Source organism: Neodiprion fabricii, chromosome 7, assembly GCF_021155785.1.
Source record: "Neodiprion fabricii isolate iyNeoFabr1 chromosome 7, iyNeoFabr1.1, whole genome shotgun sequence".
Lineage (NCBI taxonomy): Eukaryota > Metazoa > Arthropoda > Insecta > Hymenoptera > Diprionidae > Neodiprion > Neodiprion fabricii.
Genome location: NC_060245.1, coordinates 20914939 through 20927683, shown reverse-complemented (window position 1 = coordinate 20927683; position 12745 = coordinate 20914939). Strand labels below are relative to the sequence as shown.

General features: G+C 43.7%; 1 protein-coding gene across 1 annotated transcript; it reads right to left on the bottom strand.

The window, feature by feature from the left end:
• Nucleotides 1–3399: 3399 nt before the first annotated feature.
• Nucleotides 3400–12389, bottom strand: LOC124186497. The gene is made up of 3 exons (XM_046578256.1): nt 12218–12389; nt 5752–7263; nt 3400–5431 (listed from the first exon to the last, which is right to left on the bottom strand). The coding sequence occupies exons 1-3, from the start codon at nt 12230–12232 to the stop codon at nt 5219–5221; spliced, it is 1740 nt and encodes a 579-aa protein (XP_046434212.1). The 5' UTR covers nt 12233–12389; the 3' UTR covers nt 3400–5218.
• Between the last annotated feature and the right edge of the window lie 356 nt (nt 12390–12745).

Below are 12745 nucleotides of genomic sequence, written 5' to 3'. Positions count from 1 at the left end.
TTCTTGGGACTTACGGGTTATTTTAGAAAATTTATAAGAGGGTACGCGAAGATTGCTAAGCCGTTAACAGATTTGCTGAGAAAGGACGTAACGTTTCGGTTTGGGGATCATGAAACAGAAGCATACGAGGCCTTGAAGGCAGTACTTACCAATAATCCTGTGTTAAAATTATACAGAATAGGGGCTAAGACTGAATTGCATACGGATGCGTCTATAGAAGGGTACGGGGCAATATTGATGCAATTAGACCCGGACGACGGGAGGTTCCATCCGGTTTATTTTGCCAGTGGGAAAACAACTCCTGCAGAGTCTAAGTACACGAGTTATGAATTAGAAGTGCTAGCTATTGTTAAGGCATTGGTTAAGTTCAGAGTGTATTTACTGCCTATACCCTTTACCATTGTAACTGATTGTCAAGCGTTTGCAATGACCATGAAGAAGAAAGATTTATGTTTGCGTGTGGCCAGATGGGCTTTATTGTTGGGTGATTTTAAGTATGAAGTATGTCATCGGCCAGGTAAAAGTATGCAGCATGTTGATGCATTAAGCCGAAATCCATTGCCGAGTGTCATGTGTGTAAGCGAGAGTGAAGATGGGCTGATTGCACGTTTAAGAAGCGCACAAAACAAGGACAGTGAAGTCCGGAAGCTTATAGATGCCGTAACGTGCAGCCGGACCGAGGGGTATGTAATTAGAAATAATATTTTGTACAAAAATTGTAAAGACGATTTGCTAATTGTAGTGCCTAAGGCGATGCAGACCCAGGTAGTCAAGCAGGCACACGAACGTGGCCACTTTGGGGTCACGAAGACCGAAGCGTTTGTGAAGCAAGACTTCTGGTTTAAGGGGCTGCGAGAAAAGGTTGAGCACGTGATAGCCAACTGTTTAGACTGTATTTTAGCCGAGCGGAAAATGGGTAGACAAGAGGGGTACTTGAAACCTTTGGACAAAGGAGACACGCCGTTGGATACTTACCATATTGACCATGTGGGCCCCATGACTGTTACGAAGAAAAGATATGCGCATATTTTTGTAGTGGTGGATGCGTTTACAAAGTTCACGTGGCTTTATCCCACTAAATCTACCGATACAGCGGAGGTATTAGACAGATTGAAAAAGCAAGCGGCCGTTTTTGGAAATCCGAGACGGATCATCTCCGATCGAGGGACAGCATTTACGTCCAATGCATTCAAGGACTACTGTATCGAAGAAGGTGTAGAGCATTCCTTAATTACGACCGGAGTGCCCAGGGGGAACGGACAGGTAGAGAGAGTAAACCGTACTCTCATACCGTTGTTAACAAAACTGACGGCGCCTAATCCAGACGATTGGTACAAGCATGTCGAGAAGGTGCAGAGGTTTTTGAACTCCACAGTCAACAGGAGCACGGGGAAGACGCCATTTCAGTTGCTCGTTGGGGTGGATATGCGGATCAAGGAAGACAGGCAGGTCAGGGAATTGATTGAAGCAGAGTGGACAGCACAATTTGATGAAAACAGGTGTGTGTTGCGCGAGGAGGCAGCGAAAGCGATCACTGAAGCACAAGAGAAGAACAAAAGAAACTACAATAAAGGGAGGAGGGATGCCCGGCAGTACGAGAGCGGCGACTTGGTAGCAATAAGAAGGACGCAGTTCGGAGCTGGTTTAAAGCTGAAAGGCAAGTTTTTGGGTCCGTATAGAGTAATACGGGCATTGCGAAATGACCGCTACACAGTTCAAAAGGTTGGGGAGCACGAAGGGCCTAACCAAACATCAACAACGGCTGACTCCATGAAGCTGTGGGGTGCCAACGACGAGAACGACGATTCGGGTAGCAGCGAAGCAGAATGAAACATCTGAGGGCAGATGTCCTTGCAGAATGGCCGAGTGTAATATCGAAAATTAGGAACGTGCGAGTATGCACAGGTCGTTAGATAGTTTTAGGTATAGCAATAAGGTCTTTTGTACGGAGTGTAGGAGAAAGTATGGCGTTGAGGGATGGAAGAGTGGAGTGGGAGGTGAACGGAGACGGAGGGTCAATTGACCTGAGTTCAGAGTTCAGTTCTGACTGCGTTGGAGACAAAGACGCGTCACGCCTATGTACTACACTGTAATGAACGCTTGAATTAAAACCTGAACTTATTCACTATTACATTGGAACCTGTATCCCATCCACATCTTAGGGATAAGTATACTACATAAATATATTCCTTTCGTACAAGGAGCTCGATCTTTTTCGCGGTCGCGCGATTAATTCCCGACCCTCTCGAATACATGTATATTGTATAGATGAGCGCAGAGCGTATAAAAAAAAAGGTAAAAAATAAAGTAAAAAAAGAGCTATCGAAGAAACGAGGGAACCCGTTTGGGACCGGGAGACGTCTGCGCATGCAGGGGGTGGGGGGGGGGGGGGGATGAAAAATTCAGGTGAATCCAATCTTGATGAATTATTTCTTGCGTTGTTGAGCCGAATAACCGTCGGTCAGCGAGTCGAACTCGCGTTTCGATTCTATATCTCGACCACAGTTGGGAAAACCCGATTCCCATCGATGTTTAAATGATTAACGAAAAGGCCTTTCACGCTCCGCCATCGATTTCACTTTTCGAGGGCTGGTCGCATACTTGAGTCTCCCTCTATTTTTCCCTGTCTCATTTCGTTTTACCCATCACGTCAACTCGAGGCCATAATTAGGGTTAAATTACCCGCGGTTGAATATGTCGAGAATGTGAAAAAGTTTCTCGAACAGGCATTGTTACGAGGAAAGAGTTACACAGGCCAAGGAGTAAAAATAATTCATCCCTTGAGGGATGCCTCGATAAAATTTCACCACCGCGTTGACGGTAATTTTGCCTTTTTCTTTGAAACTCGAAACGAGGCGGACAAAATTCTATCATTCATTTTATTTTATCCAATATTATTTTCATTTCTTCTCCGAATTTCGTTGACGTTTTCGACTTTTTTCTTTCACCCTCTAAAGCGCAATGTCGTCTCGGCTCATGGGGCGTGTGAATTTAATTTTGAACAGAAAAATTTACGCCGCAATAACGGACGGGAAAACGTGCGAGGCCCTGGAATAACTACGAAAGTATACGCGATACAGTTTAGCGTAAATAAAAGCTCCTAACAGGGTTAATTAACGCCACCCGGTACACGCCGCGCTTTATATCAATTGCATATACATGTTGTGCGTAGCAAATACGTATATATACGTGTACGTGAAGATATACAGGTATTGAAATCTAGAGCAAGTTAATCGAACCAATTTTCACCCCGCGTTGTGACCTGTGCGAAAATATGTATATATATATATATATATATTGAATAAACACTCAAGTTCGTTTATCACGATTACCACCTAAAAGCAGGTTAACTCATTTTAATTACTCTCGCGTGAAGATCAGCGATACCAACACAACAGAAATCACAATTTAGAGTTTACGATATAAGCACCATGTTTTATTTCAAGGGTTTAAAAATAAAATGTAAATAATATATCTAGGTACTACTATAATAAAGTTCAGAGCTTTTCACGCTGTTAAAAATTGTTCGTGCAAATTTCAATAAGATTCACACGGTTTTCAGAATCTCACTTTACACTTTGTATGAATTTAGTTAATTGTTAAAATTTTTCTAATCAGCTGTGAATTATTCCAATGCTCGAATAGTGCGTAATGTTATAATGATTATCCCGAGTCAAATGATCCGATGCACTTGTGATCTGGACGATGCGAAGAAATTCGTCAATCACAAAGAAGAAAAAAAAAAAGGGAAAGTAAAATCGATCAACTGAGATCTCTGAATAGTAAGTAAATAATAATACATACATACATACATGCATACATGTTACATAAATAAAGATATTAAGGCGCATACGCGGATTAGAGTATGCGATATAAGGTACGGTAGCATTTTCATAAATAAAAATTGTTCTGTACAAATTAACTGTCTCAAGGATATGATAATATTCTCCAGCGGTTAAATTCGCAAGTACTTGGAGGGGTTGGGGGGTCAAGCCTCGGCATTGTTTCCTGCTCTTCTAATTCTCGAGGAAAATTAAAGAATCTTGGAGGGGTGAACTGTACCGAAAGAAAGAAAGACGGAGAAGGGGGAGGAGGGACCGCGCAAGGGAATGAGGGAATAAAATTGGCACGCGTAAGATCAGCCGCTGCTTCTTCTCGCGAATTATATACCCTGCAATTAAAACTTTTGAATGCCAGTCCACAGTTTACAAATTGAATAACTTTGAGAGCCTGCAGCTTAGACAAACTGATGGGGAATCTGGGAGGGGGGAGGGGGGGGGGGGGGGCGAGAGGGAACGGAATAGGGAAACCTACTTAACTAATAATAGTAAGTAACGAACAAAGTTGAACTTCAATTATTCCATATACGTGTATACTTGGCTCCTGACTACTTTTTGCACTTCGCTGCACAGTTTCGTGCCTCATGATGTGTCCAGGTATCAACTTTATGTAACTGTGCTAACCGGCTTTCACCCTCACCAACTATCACAACGTAATTTCAGGGTGCAAAATCTTCCGTCTTTTCACTCTCCTCAAGGGGATCTTCAGATCCTCGCTAACTGCGAGTAGACATGTTTTGCACCTCTCGTGACTTTTCATAATCTTACAAGGAAGGTATACCACGTCGATCTGTCTCTCTCTCTCTCACTGATTTGATTTCTTTTGTGACATGTTATAGCAGACTCAAAACTAAGCGACGCATACTTTTTTTTATCTTACATATTTCAATTTAGGAGGATGAAACCCCCCTCCAAAGTAAGGGATGTCAACGGGCGATTTGGCAGTTTCACCCACTAGAACATAACATTTTTTAACTAATCCAACTGGAAGAGCGTCATTTTCTCAATTGACAAAAAACCTGGGAAACCAACCCTTGACATGTCTTAGTGTGGATGGTGGTTTCACCCCTTTAAAGTGTTTCATAGCAGATAAAAGAAAATATATATGTCGCTTAGTTTTTACTCTATTATAACATATTACGAAAGAAATTGACCTGGGATACCTTCCTTCTTAGATTCATCGTCCATTTGTTCGATCATGGCTCTCAATTAAGGAAAGCTTTGGCTCTTTTATCTCCTATCCCTGAAACTTGAGCCCCCCGAAATTACGGAGCTAAGGATCAAAGCTTGCAGCTATTGTCACCTCAGCTCCGATCCTTGGCTCGTCTCTACTTCAGGAAGATCGTTACTCAGGACAACTGAATCGTCGAGGACGATCCTTATGTTGAACGAGTCAGCTCGTAGGACACCTTGGCGTGATAACCGTTCTCATCCACGCGATATTTGACGTTCTGCACCCTTCCGTCGGGTAGAAGGACGCAATAACGTCCATTAGTAACGAGGCCATCGCGAGCTTCTTCGTGACCGAAGTCGTTACCACTTTTGTAGTCGTTCACGTGGTATCCGAAGTTGTACTTGGCCGCGTAGCCGACCTGAAAAGAAAATCCCCCAATCAGTTGATCGAAATCATCGATGATGTGGATTCTTCGAAAAGGAAATGGTTTGAATGCACCATTTCCAGCCGCCTTCGTAAGATTCTCTAGCTCCTGATTCAACTTCCGATCGCTTCGATTACAGACACAAACATTCATGACTAAAATCCAAATCTTTGAACAAGTTTTTGATCCAAGTTTTGACACTTGGTACACTAAATTTATGGGCAAGTGGCGAATATGGCCACGACTGGTACCAATGGTCACCGAAACCTCGTTCAAGGTCTTGACAGCGTTCTAAACACCAAGTACTTTCTCACCCCGCTATTGGTATCCTCTCCACTCTCTTCCCGCTCCCGAACCTGATACCCCTCCCTGAGGATCCCACCTCCCTGCTTCTCCGGTTGTTGGTGTTCCTTCCGAAAGACCGTCAGCTGTTCCCGATGTTCCTGAATGACGGGAATATCCTTAAAGCGATCCTGATGAGGCTCTGATCTTGGTGTCGTGAATTCGGGTCCAGGAGTTCCGGGGTTCTGCTGAGTCCCAAGGTCAAAGATCGCCTCTCCGGCTTCGCCGAAGTCCAGACCACCATTCGGGAACCCTAAGCCACTCTCAGCGAGTCCGGAATTCACATCAGCGGACGGAATCGGTGTTACAAAGGCCTGTCCGAGGTCCAAGGCGTCCTGAAGTTCCTGCTGCGGGTGGTTCACAGGCTGATCCTTGTTCAGGATAAGGTTCAGGCCCTCGAGCTGCTGCTTCGGGCTCTGTCCCAGCAGCGCGTTGAGCGCCTCGACGGTCTTCCGTTCTTCATCGATCGATCCAAACGGCATCGGCAGGATCTTCGTCTCGTAGACTATCCTTGGTGGCGCATAGGCGACCTGTTTCGGAGCGATGGGTTTGAAGTTGGCCGAGGGTGGCGGCACCTTGTCGAAGAATCCTCTCAGCGCCTGCAGCTGAAACGGTTCCAAATCGCCCAGAGCTTGCGACAAGTCGAGTTGCACCGACTGCGGTCGTCTTCCATAAGCTGCAGCCGCGTTTATCTGGACCGGATTCAGCACCGCGAACCGCACCGGATCCACAGAATAATCCCTACGTTCCGCAACTCGCCCCCCGTTCCTTCTCACCCCTTTATTTCCCTCTCCCCTCGAGCTCCGTTTCTTGTAAACGACGCTCCGCGACCTCGTCGCTGGTGGCATGTTCGTCGACTGCTGATGTCTGGTCTTGACCACAACCTCGACGCTCTTTCGCTGACGGTTTTCCGGTTCCAGGTCAACGTCCATCCGGTCCGCGAGTACGTCGAGGTCCTTTGCCTCCGCGTACGTATCCATCTGTTTGAGTTCCCGTTTTCGGGACACCTTCTTCGCGTCCCGTTCTTCCGGTTCCACCTCCGGTTTCGCACCTCGGCCACTGACCACGGAGTCGATGACACCGGCAAGGTAGGCGGAGAGATCGTTTTTGAACTCGGTTTTTTCCCTGGAGACTCTCTCTTCCAGTACGTCCTGCGAGTAGACGCTGGAGAACCGTTTCTTCGGTTCAATTTCGGGGCTGCTGGAGTTGCGCTCGTGTTTTTGGGCCGTCGCAGGAACCATGCGCAGAAACTCGTGACGCGGTGAATCACCCAGCTCGAAACGATCCTGCTGAACCTCTGCTGCGGCTTCTTTGTGACTGCAGTTCCCGTAATCGTCCAGCCGCCCCGTCGGCTCGATTCCCGGTTCGTTAGCGACTGCCTGATTAGAGGCGGCCCTCTGATGCTCAGAAGGGTCCCTGTCTGCACTGGGCAAACCGCCGACGCAGTCTTCGGTCCTGAACAATGCCAGGAAACACACCATTACCTGCAACAACAATCGTTATCCTTAATTGATTGCAGAACGAGGGAGAGAAACGGACGCTGTGGAAAGTCCCGACCGCAAATCACACGTCGGTGAGATTCTCGTTCGCTTTCGAAATTTTGGGGAAAAAGGAGAGACAGAGAGATGGACAGAGAGAGAGAGAGAGAGAGACAGAGAGAGAGAGAGAGAGAGAGAGAGAAATGACTTTGAGCAAGACTTCTTGGCTGATGAACATTTTACAACCCTTCGTTCACGCTGTGAATAATTTCGTACAATGTGTTAAGGGTAGTTTCTTCACTTCTTCATTCCTTTCCTTTTTCTTATGTTTAATCTGCGAAGATGGATTACCAATGTATAGATATATACATACCTGGTGTCTAGAAATTATTAACCGCTGGTTTTACTGAATACGAGCAACGGATTAACGTTGTGTCAGTTACTTACAGTCCGGTGTAAAGAGATGAATGAAACAAGAAAGTTACGGAACCGAGGTTGAAAAATATTAAACTGAAGCTGTAATCGAGTTAGATTTTATGATTAAAAAACCTGCCTACAGCGAGAAGAAAAAAATAAATGAAAACGCGTTGATTCTTATGAGAATAAAGAAAGTTAAACTCGGCTGTTAATTGGATTATAGTTAGAAAATTCACACAATTCATGATCTTTTTGTTTTTTTAAGTTGCTAATAAACGGATCAGCTAATTGATTCAGTTCACCTATTAACGATCTGAAAATTGCTGTAAATGAACCTCCTACGCTGCAGTTTGTCATAGCGTTTTAAAAAATTGACTGAAGGAATAAAAATCGAATAGCATAATGTTACTCGACTATTGTAGGGAATAGTTTTCAGTCGAGGGCAGTCGAGAGGCAGTCTAGCCAACATAATCCGCAAGCTTAATAATTAGCTCAATCAGTCGGAATCACGGCGATGCGGCCGTTCTTGAGAGCAGAATTCTCGTTACCAACGGACGACGCGGTCATTCTTCGCCATTTTCGTTCTTAATTACAAACCGAGCGGCGCGCCTCCAACTTCCGGGGCCCTCGGTAACCGCTTCAAACCTTGAAGTGGATGGGAGAGGACGGCTAAAAGGGTTATGGAAAAAGAATTGAAAACGCAGGGGATGAAGAAAAGGAAAAAAAAAAAGAAAAGACAAAACAGAAAAAAAATCGTATAAAAAAAAATAATGAGAGAAGAAATGGCGGGAGGTGATTAAACGGGCTAATAACTCCTTAAGGAATAACGGGGCAAGACAGTTGTATAAGGATCGGGGATGAAATAACCGAGGGTGAAATTTTTCAACCAGCTAGCGAGTAACGCGAGGTGATGAATTCCCTGCACCCTTTAAAAATTGCTGAACGTGGGTGGAAGGGCGAGTCGCAGGCTCGATATCAAAGCGGCTAATTATTCACTCGGTATCTCGAGTCCAGCACCGTTCGCCTTTACGAAAGGATTATTATAACGGAAGGGGATGTTGACGGTGGGAAAGGCAACTTGAACCGCGTATTTTCATACGGTAGTAATCGCGAAATTGCGCACCGTAAAAACGATGCACGGAATACGCGACGAAACTTCGTTATACCTAATTCATTACTCATTATATTCATGCCGTCTCTACGAACAATAATCTAATTGCTTTGGCGGCTCGGAGATCCTGATAAGCTATTGTTTCACGAGTTGTTATCCAGAGTGGGTTATACCTACAATGACGTTTAATTATCCCCCAGCCGTGCACTCTGTTTTCTCTCTCTTTCTCCATCCTCAAGTTTCAGGATTTCAATTCAAGTTCTTTCACCTGAAAACTAAAACTTTACACCCACGCACACACACACACACAGACACCTTCGAATCGAGATTACACTTTTCAATGTACCGGCTCTAGTACACTTGTTCGCCTACGGAAATCCTGCCGGCTTGATCTCCATATCCAATTCAACTTCTTTCAGAAAGTTTTACAGCGAACTTTGGACGAATAATCTATCCACTTTCATATTTTTCTTGTACAGTTGAAGAAATCATCAAAATTAAGTCGGACCATGGTTTTATATTTCCGCTCATTGCAGACTTTATTTTTCTACTGAAATTATATTTTGGTGATGAAAGTTTTTCCACGCGTCAAGGCACGAGATTTTTAAAATCAAATTGATAGACAAGAGCAGGCGTACAAAAAGCTGTTCCAAAATCGTTGGATATATCGTTATGCGATTCACGAGGACAAAATATCTGGCAGAGATGTATGAAAAGTTTGATAACAAGACGAAACGCGGAATCTTTACTGCGTCCGATATCGTGTTTTTCTCTCTCTCTCTCTCTCTCTCTCTTTCTCTTTATTGTTCTTTTTTATTTTTCTTTGCCTCGGGAAGATTGAAGATCCGGAATAATAATATGCTATATCATCGGCCTATCTCGACGCACGCTGACACAAGGCAAATACATCAGCGTTTATGCGAAAGAAAGTTTTTTTTTTGTACCTTGAAGAAAAAAAAAGAAACAGAAATAAAAAATATACGAAAGAATCGTGTTCGGCGAAAGAGACAGAGAGAGAGAAAGAGATAGAGAGAGAGAGAGAGAGAGAGAGAGGGAGAGAAAATCAAGTTTTGCAGGAAAAAAATGACGCACGAAATGGAAAGCAGAAACGAAATTACAGTTTCGAACAACACCCGTCAATCCGGAATATATTATCGTTTTGCGTAACGTCGTTTGATCGAACTTCGAAAACGGAAAGAATTCAGGCATGTATCAGGATTTATTCTATGAGAAAATGGGAGCTTTCAAAATTTGAAACTCAAAATTGGAACGTAATGAAAATGTACCATTAATCGATCAGCGGTTGATCCCAACGTGAAGAGTAAAATTTTTTTTAACTTCCAATTCTCAATTGTGGGTATTGTAGGATTTCAATTTTTCGAAACTAAGTCATAGACGTGATTCCGAAAATTTTTACCGACGCTGAAACTCTGCCTGGAATAACGAACCGCGTGTAGGATGGATTCTCATCACTTTTCCTCACGCAGGAGCAAATAGGAGACGCAATTACGAATGGATCGAGTTACTCGAATATTCCGACTGTGCTCGAACCGCGTCGGAATACCTGATACGAATAGTGTTATAATTCCGTTTGTGCATAGAGCGTCGCGACGCTGGTTGAAAAATTAATGGAGTCTCGGAAGGTTTGGAAATTAGCTTTTTTTTCGATCCCGACTAAAGTGAAAATTCAATGGGCAGTAAAAAGTTTGTAGAAAATCGAATTTAAAAAAAGTAGAAGTATCCTATTAGGGGCAGGGTTGAAATTCAGAATTTGTAAAAGATCCGAAAATGCCAAATTCCGAATTTTTTTATCGTGAAACTTGAATTAAAGTAGTCGAACGTTGAGAAAACATCAAAGTTTCGAATGGTCCGAAACCCAACGCTGAAAATTCGGAAAGTGCAAGGTTCCGAAAGGGCGTAACTTTGAAAGATCAAAGTTCTGAAAGTACGAAAAAGCGAAAATTTAAAAATCTGAAACATCGAAATTCCAAATGGTCCAAGATTGTCAGTTCTGTGAATTTCTGGCTTGGCGAAATTTCATCACTTTGATCTTTCTTTGTTTTGGATTTCTAATATTTTTACGTTCTTGATCCTCGTCGTTCTGATTTTCAGTTCTTCTCATTTTTTACGCCCACTCGTTGAGTAAATCACGGTGTGTGAGTATATTTTAATTTTCAGAATATCACTCTATCAAAACTTTATTTTCTGGAATTTTTACTCGATGGAAAATTTATTTTTCAGAACTTTGACCTACCGTAACTTGAAGGGTTTCCAACCATTCGAAACTCTGTTAATTCTTCAAAGTTTATTTTCTTTACTCGAAATTTCGCCGCCAAATAATTCGGACTTACGCGCTTTTGGATCGTTTCAGCTTCGAAATTTCAACCCCGCCGCCCTCCCCCTCATCAGCATTCGGATTGGAAAATTCGGGAATTTCCGGACCAGCTCTGGCTTCCGCGAGTGAAATTTTGCTCCAGCTTAGGGGATGAAACCGCGAGGATAGAGGGGGACGAGGGTGAAACAACGGTCCAATTTGCGCCAGGGTGCGGGGAAAGCTCCCCGCGAAACCGCGACTTCAAGCCACGACAACGGGGTCAGCGTATTCATTTCGTATCCGTGGAAGGTGTTAGTCCTTCAAGGAAATCGTCCTGAGAAGGAATTTCATTATTTCGCATCTCGAAGCATCGCTTTGCCGAAGTTCGGTGATTATGAACCGAGTATTTAATTGCTCTCGAGTAGATTAAGCTCGTTGACGAAAGAAGTCGAGAAACTTGGGTTATAAAGCTGCTCGATTAAAGGCCTTGAACTGTTTTCTCCTTAATTGATAATTGTAATTGCACGATGCGAGGATAATAATTGCGCCAGCTCGAAGCTCTTGCATTAGGTAAACGTCAAATCTTCAAATGTCAAGCTCCGTTGGTCAACAGTTTTGTTTGTCAATTACTTTACACCGATTCTCTGCAACTTTTATCGCCTTTTTAATACTCCGCGCGGCTTGCCAATATAATTGTTACTATTGTCCGAAAAGCAGGCCAACGATCGTACTTTTCTTGTAGCCTTGATCGTCCGGTTGCACAATTCCCCTTTTATCACTGCGACGCCATTGACAATTACGTCTAGGTAATAATAATTACAGCCTCGTTAAGAACTTGCAATCGTCCCGGTTCGTATCGATATACCGCTAACTTCTCGAGTTATCGCCGTTAAAATAGTCCGCAATGTCTTAAATTGAGATTAAAAATGAAAAGAAAAAGAAAGCAGCCTAACAAGAGCTCGTTAATTAAGGTAAAACGTAGCAAACGTTTCGTTCATCTCCATAATTTCCCTTCGAATTTATTACACGCAATTCCGTCCCACTTGCCAATCAATTTTTGGCGAATAAAATTCGATAAAACTCAAATGAAAGCGTAAAAATTGATTAATTATCCTCACCTTGAACATCAGCATGATGCGCGAATTGAAATCCCAGGAACGGCACAAACTGATGAAAATAAACGGTTGATCTCCGGGGATCCTCTCCTCTTAACCGAGTGCTTTGGGATGAACTGAAGTCGAAACTGTCCCCGAGTCGAAAGAGATTCGCGGCAGCAGCATCCCGACGTTTTTACTTTCATCCCGGCCTCTTTGGTGGGCTTTCGATTAGCCAATTCAAACAACGAACGAATCTTCTCACTGGCCGAAAGTCTCCCGCTTTCACGTCACGTGGATGCGATAAGCGATGCCGATTGGCGAACGGGTGAAAGAAGATCCTGCACGGCTAGTGTAAGGTCACGGCGAGAGGAGAGAGAGAGATTTCTCTTTCCGCCGACGAATTATTACAACCGGGACTGTCTCGGAGGTTGAGGACCTTCGGTATAACCGGCAAACGAACGAAACGACTCGCCGAGCCGCCGAGTCTTTGCATTTTAATATTTATGACCGTGTTACTTACGCTATTTGCAATTGTAATAAACGGTAATG

Excerpts from the sequence above, each read along its gene's own strand:
- LOC124186497 (XM_046578256.1), bottom strand. Across the intron at positions 5,432-5,751 it reads GAGAGGATACCAATAGCGGG|GTCGGCTACGCGGCCAAGTA; the intron begins GTGAGAAAGTAC and ends TTTTCTTTTCAG.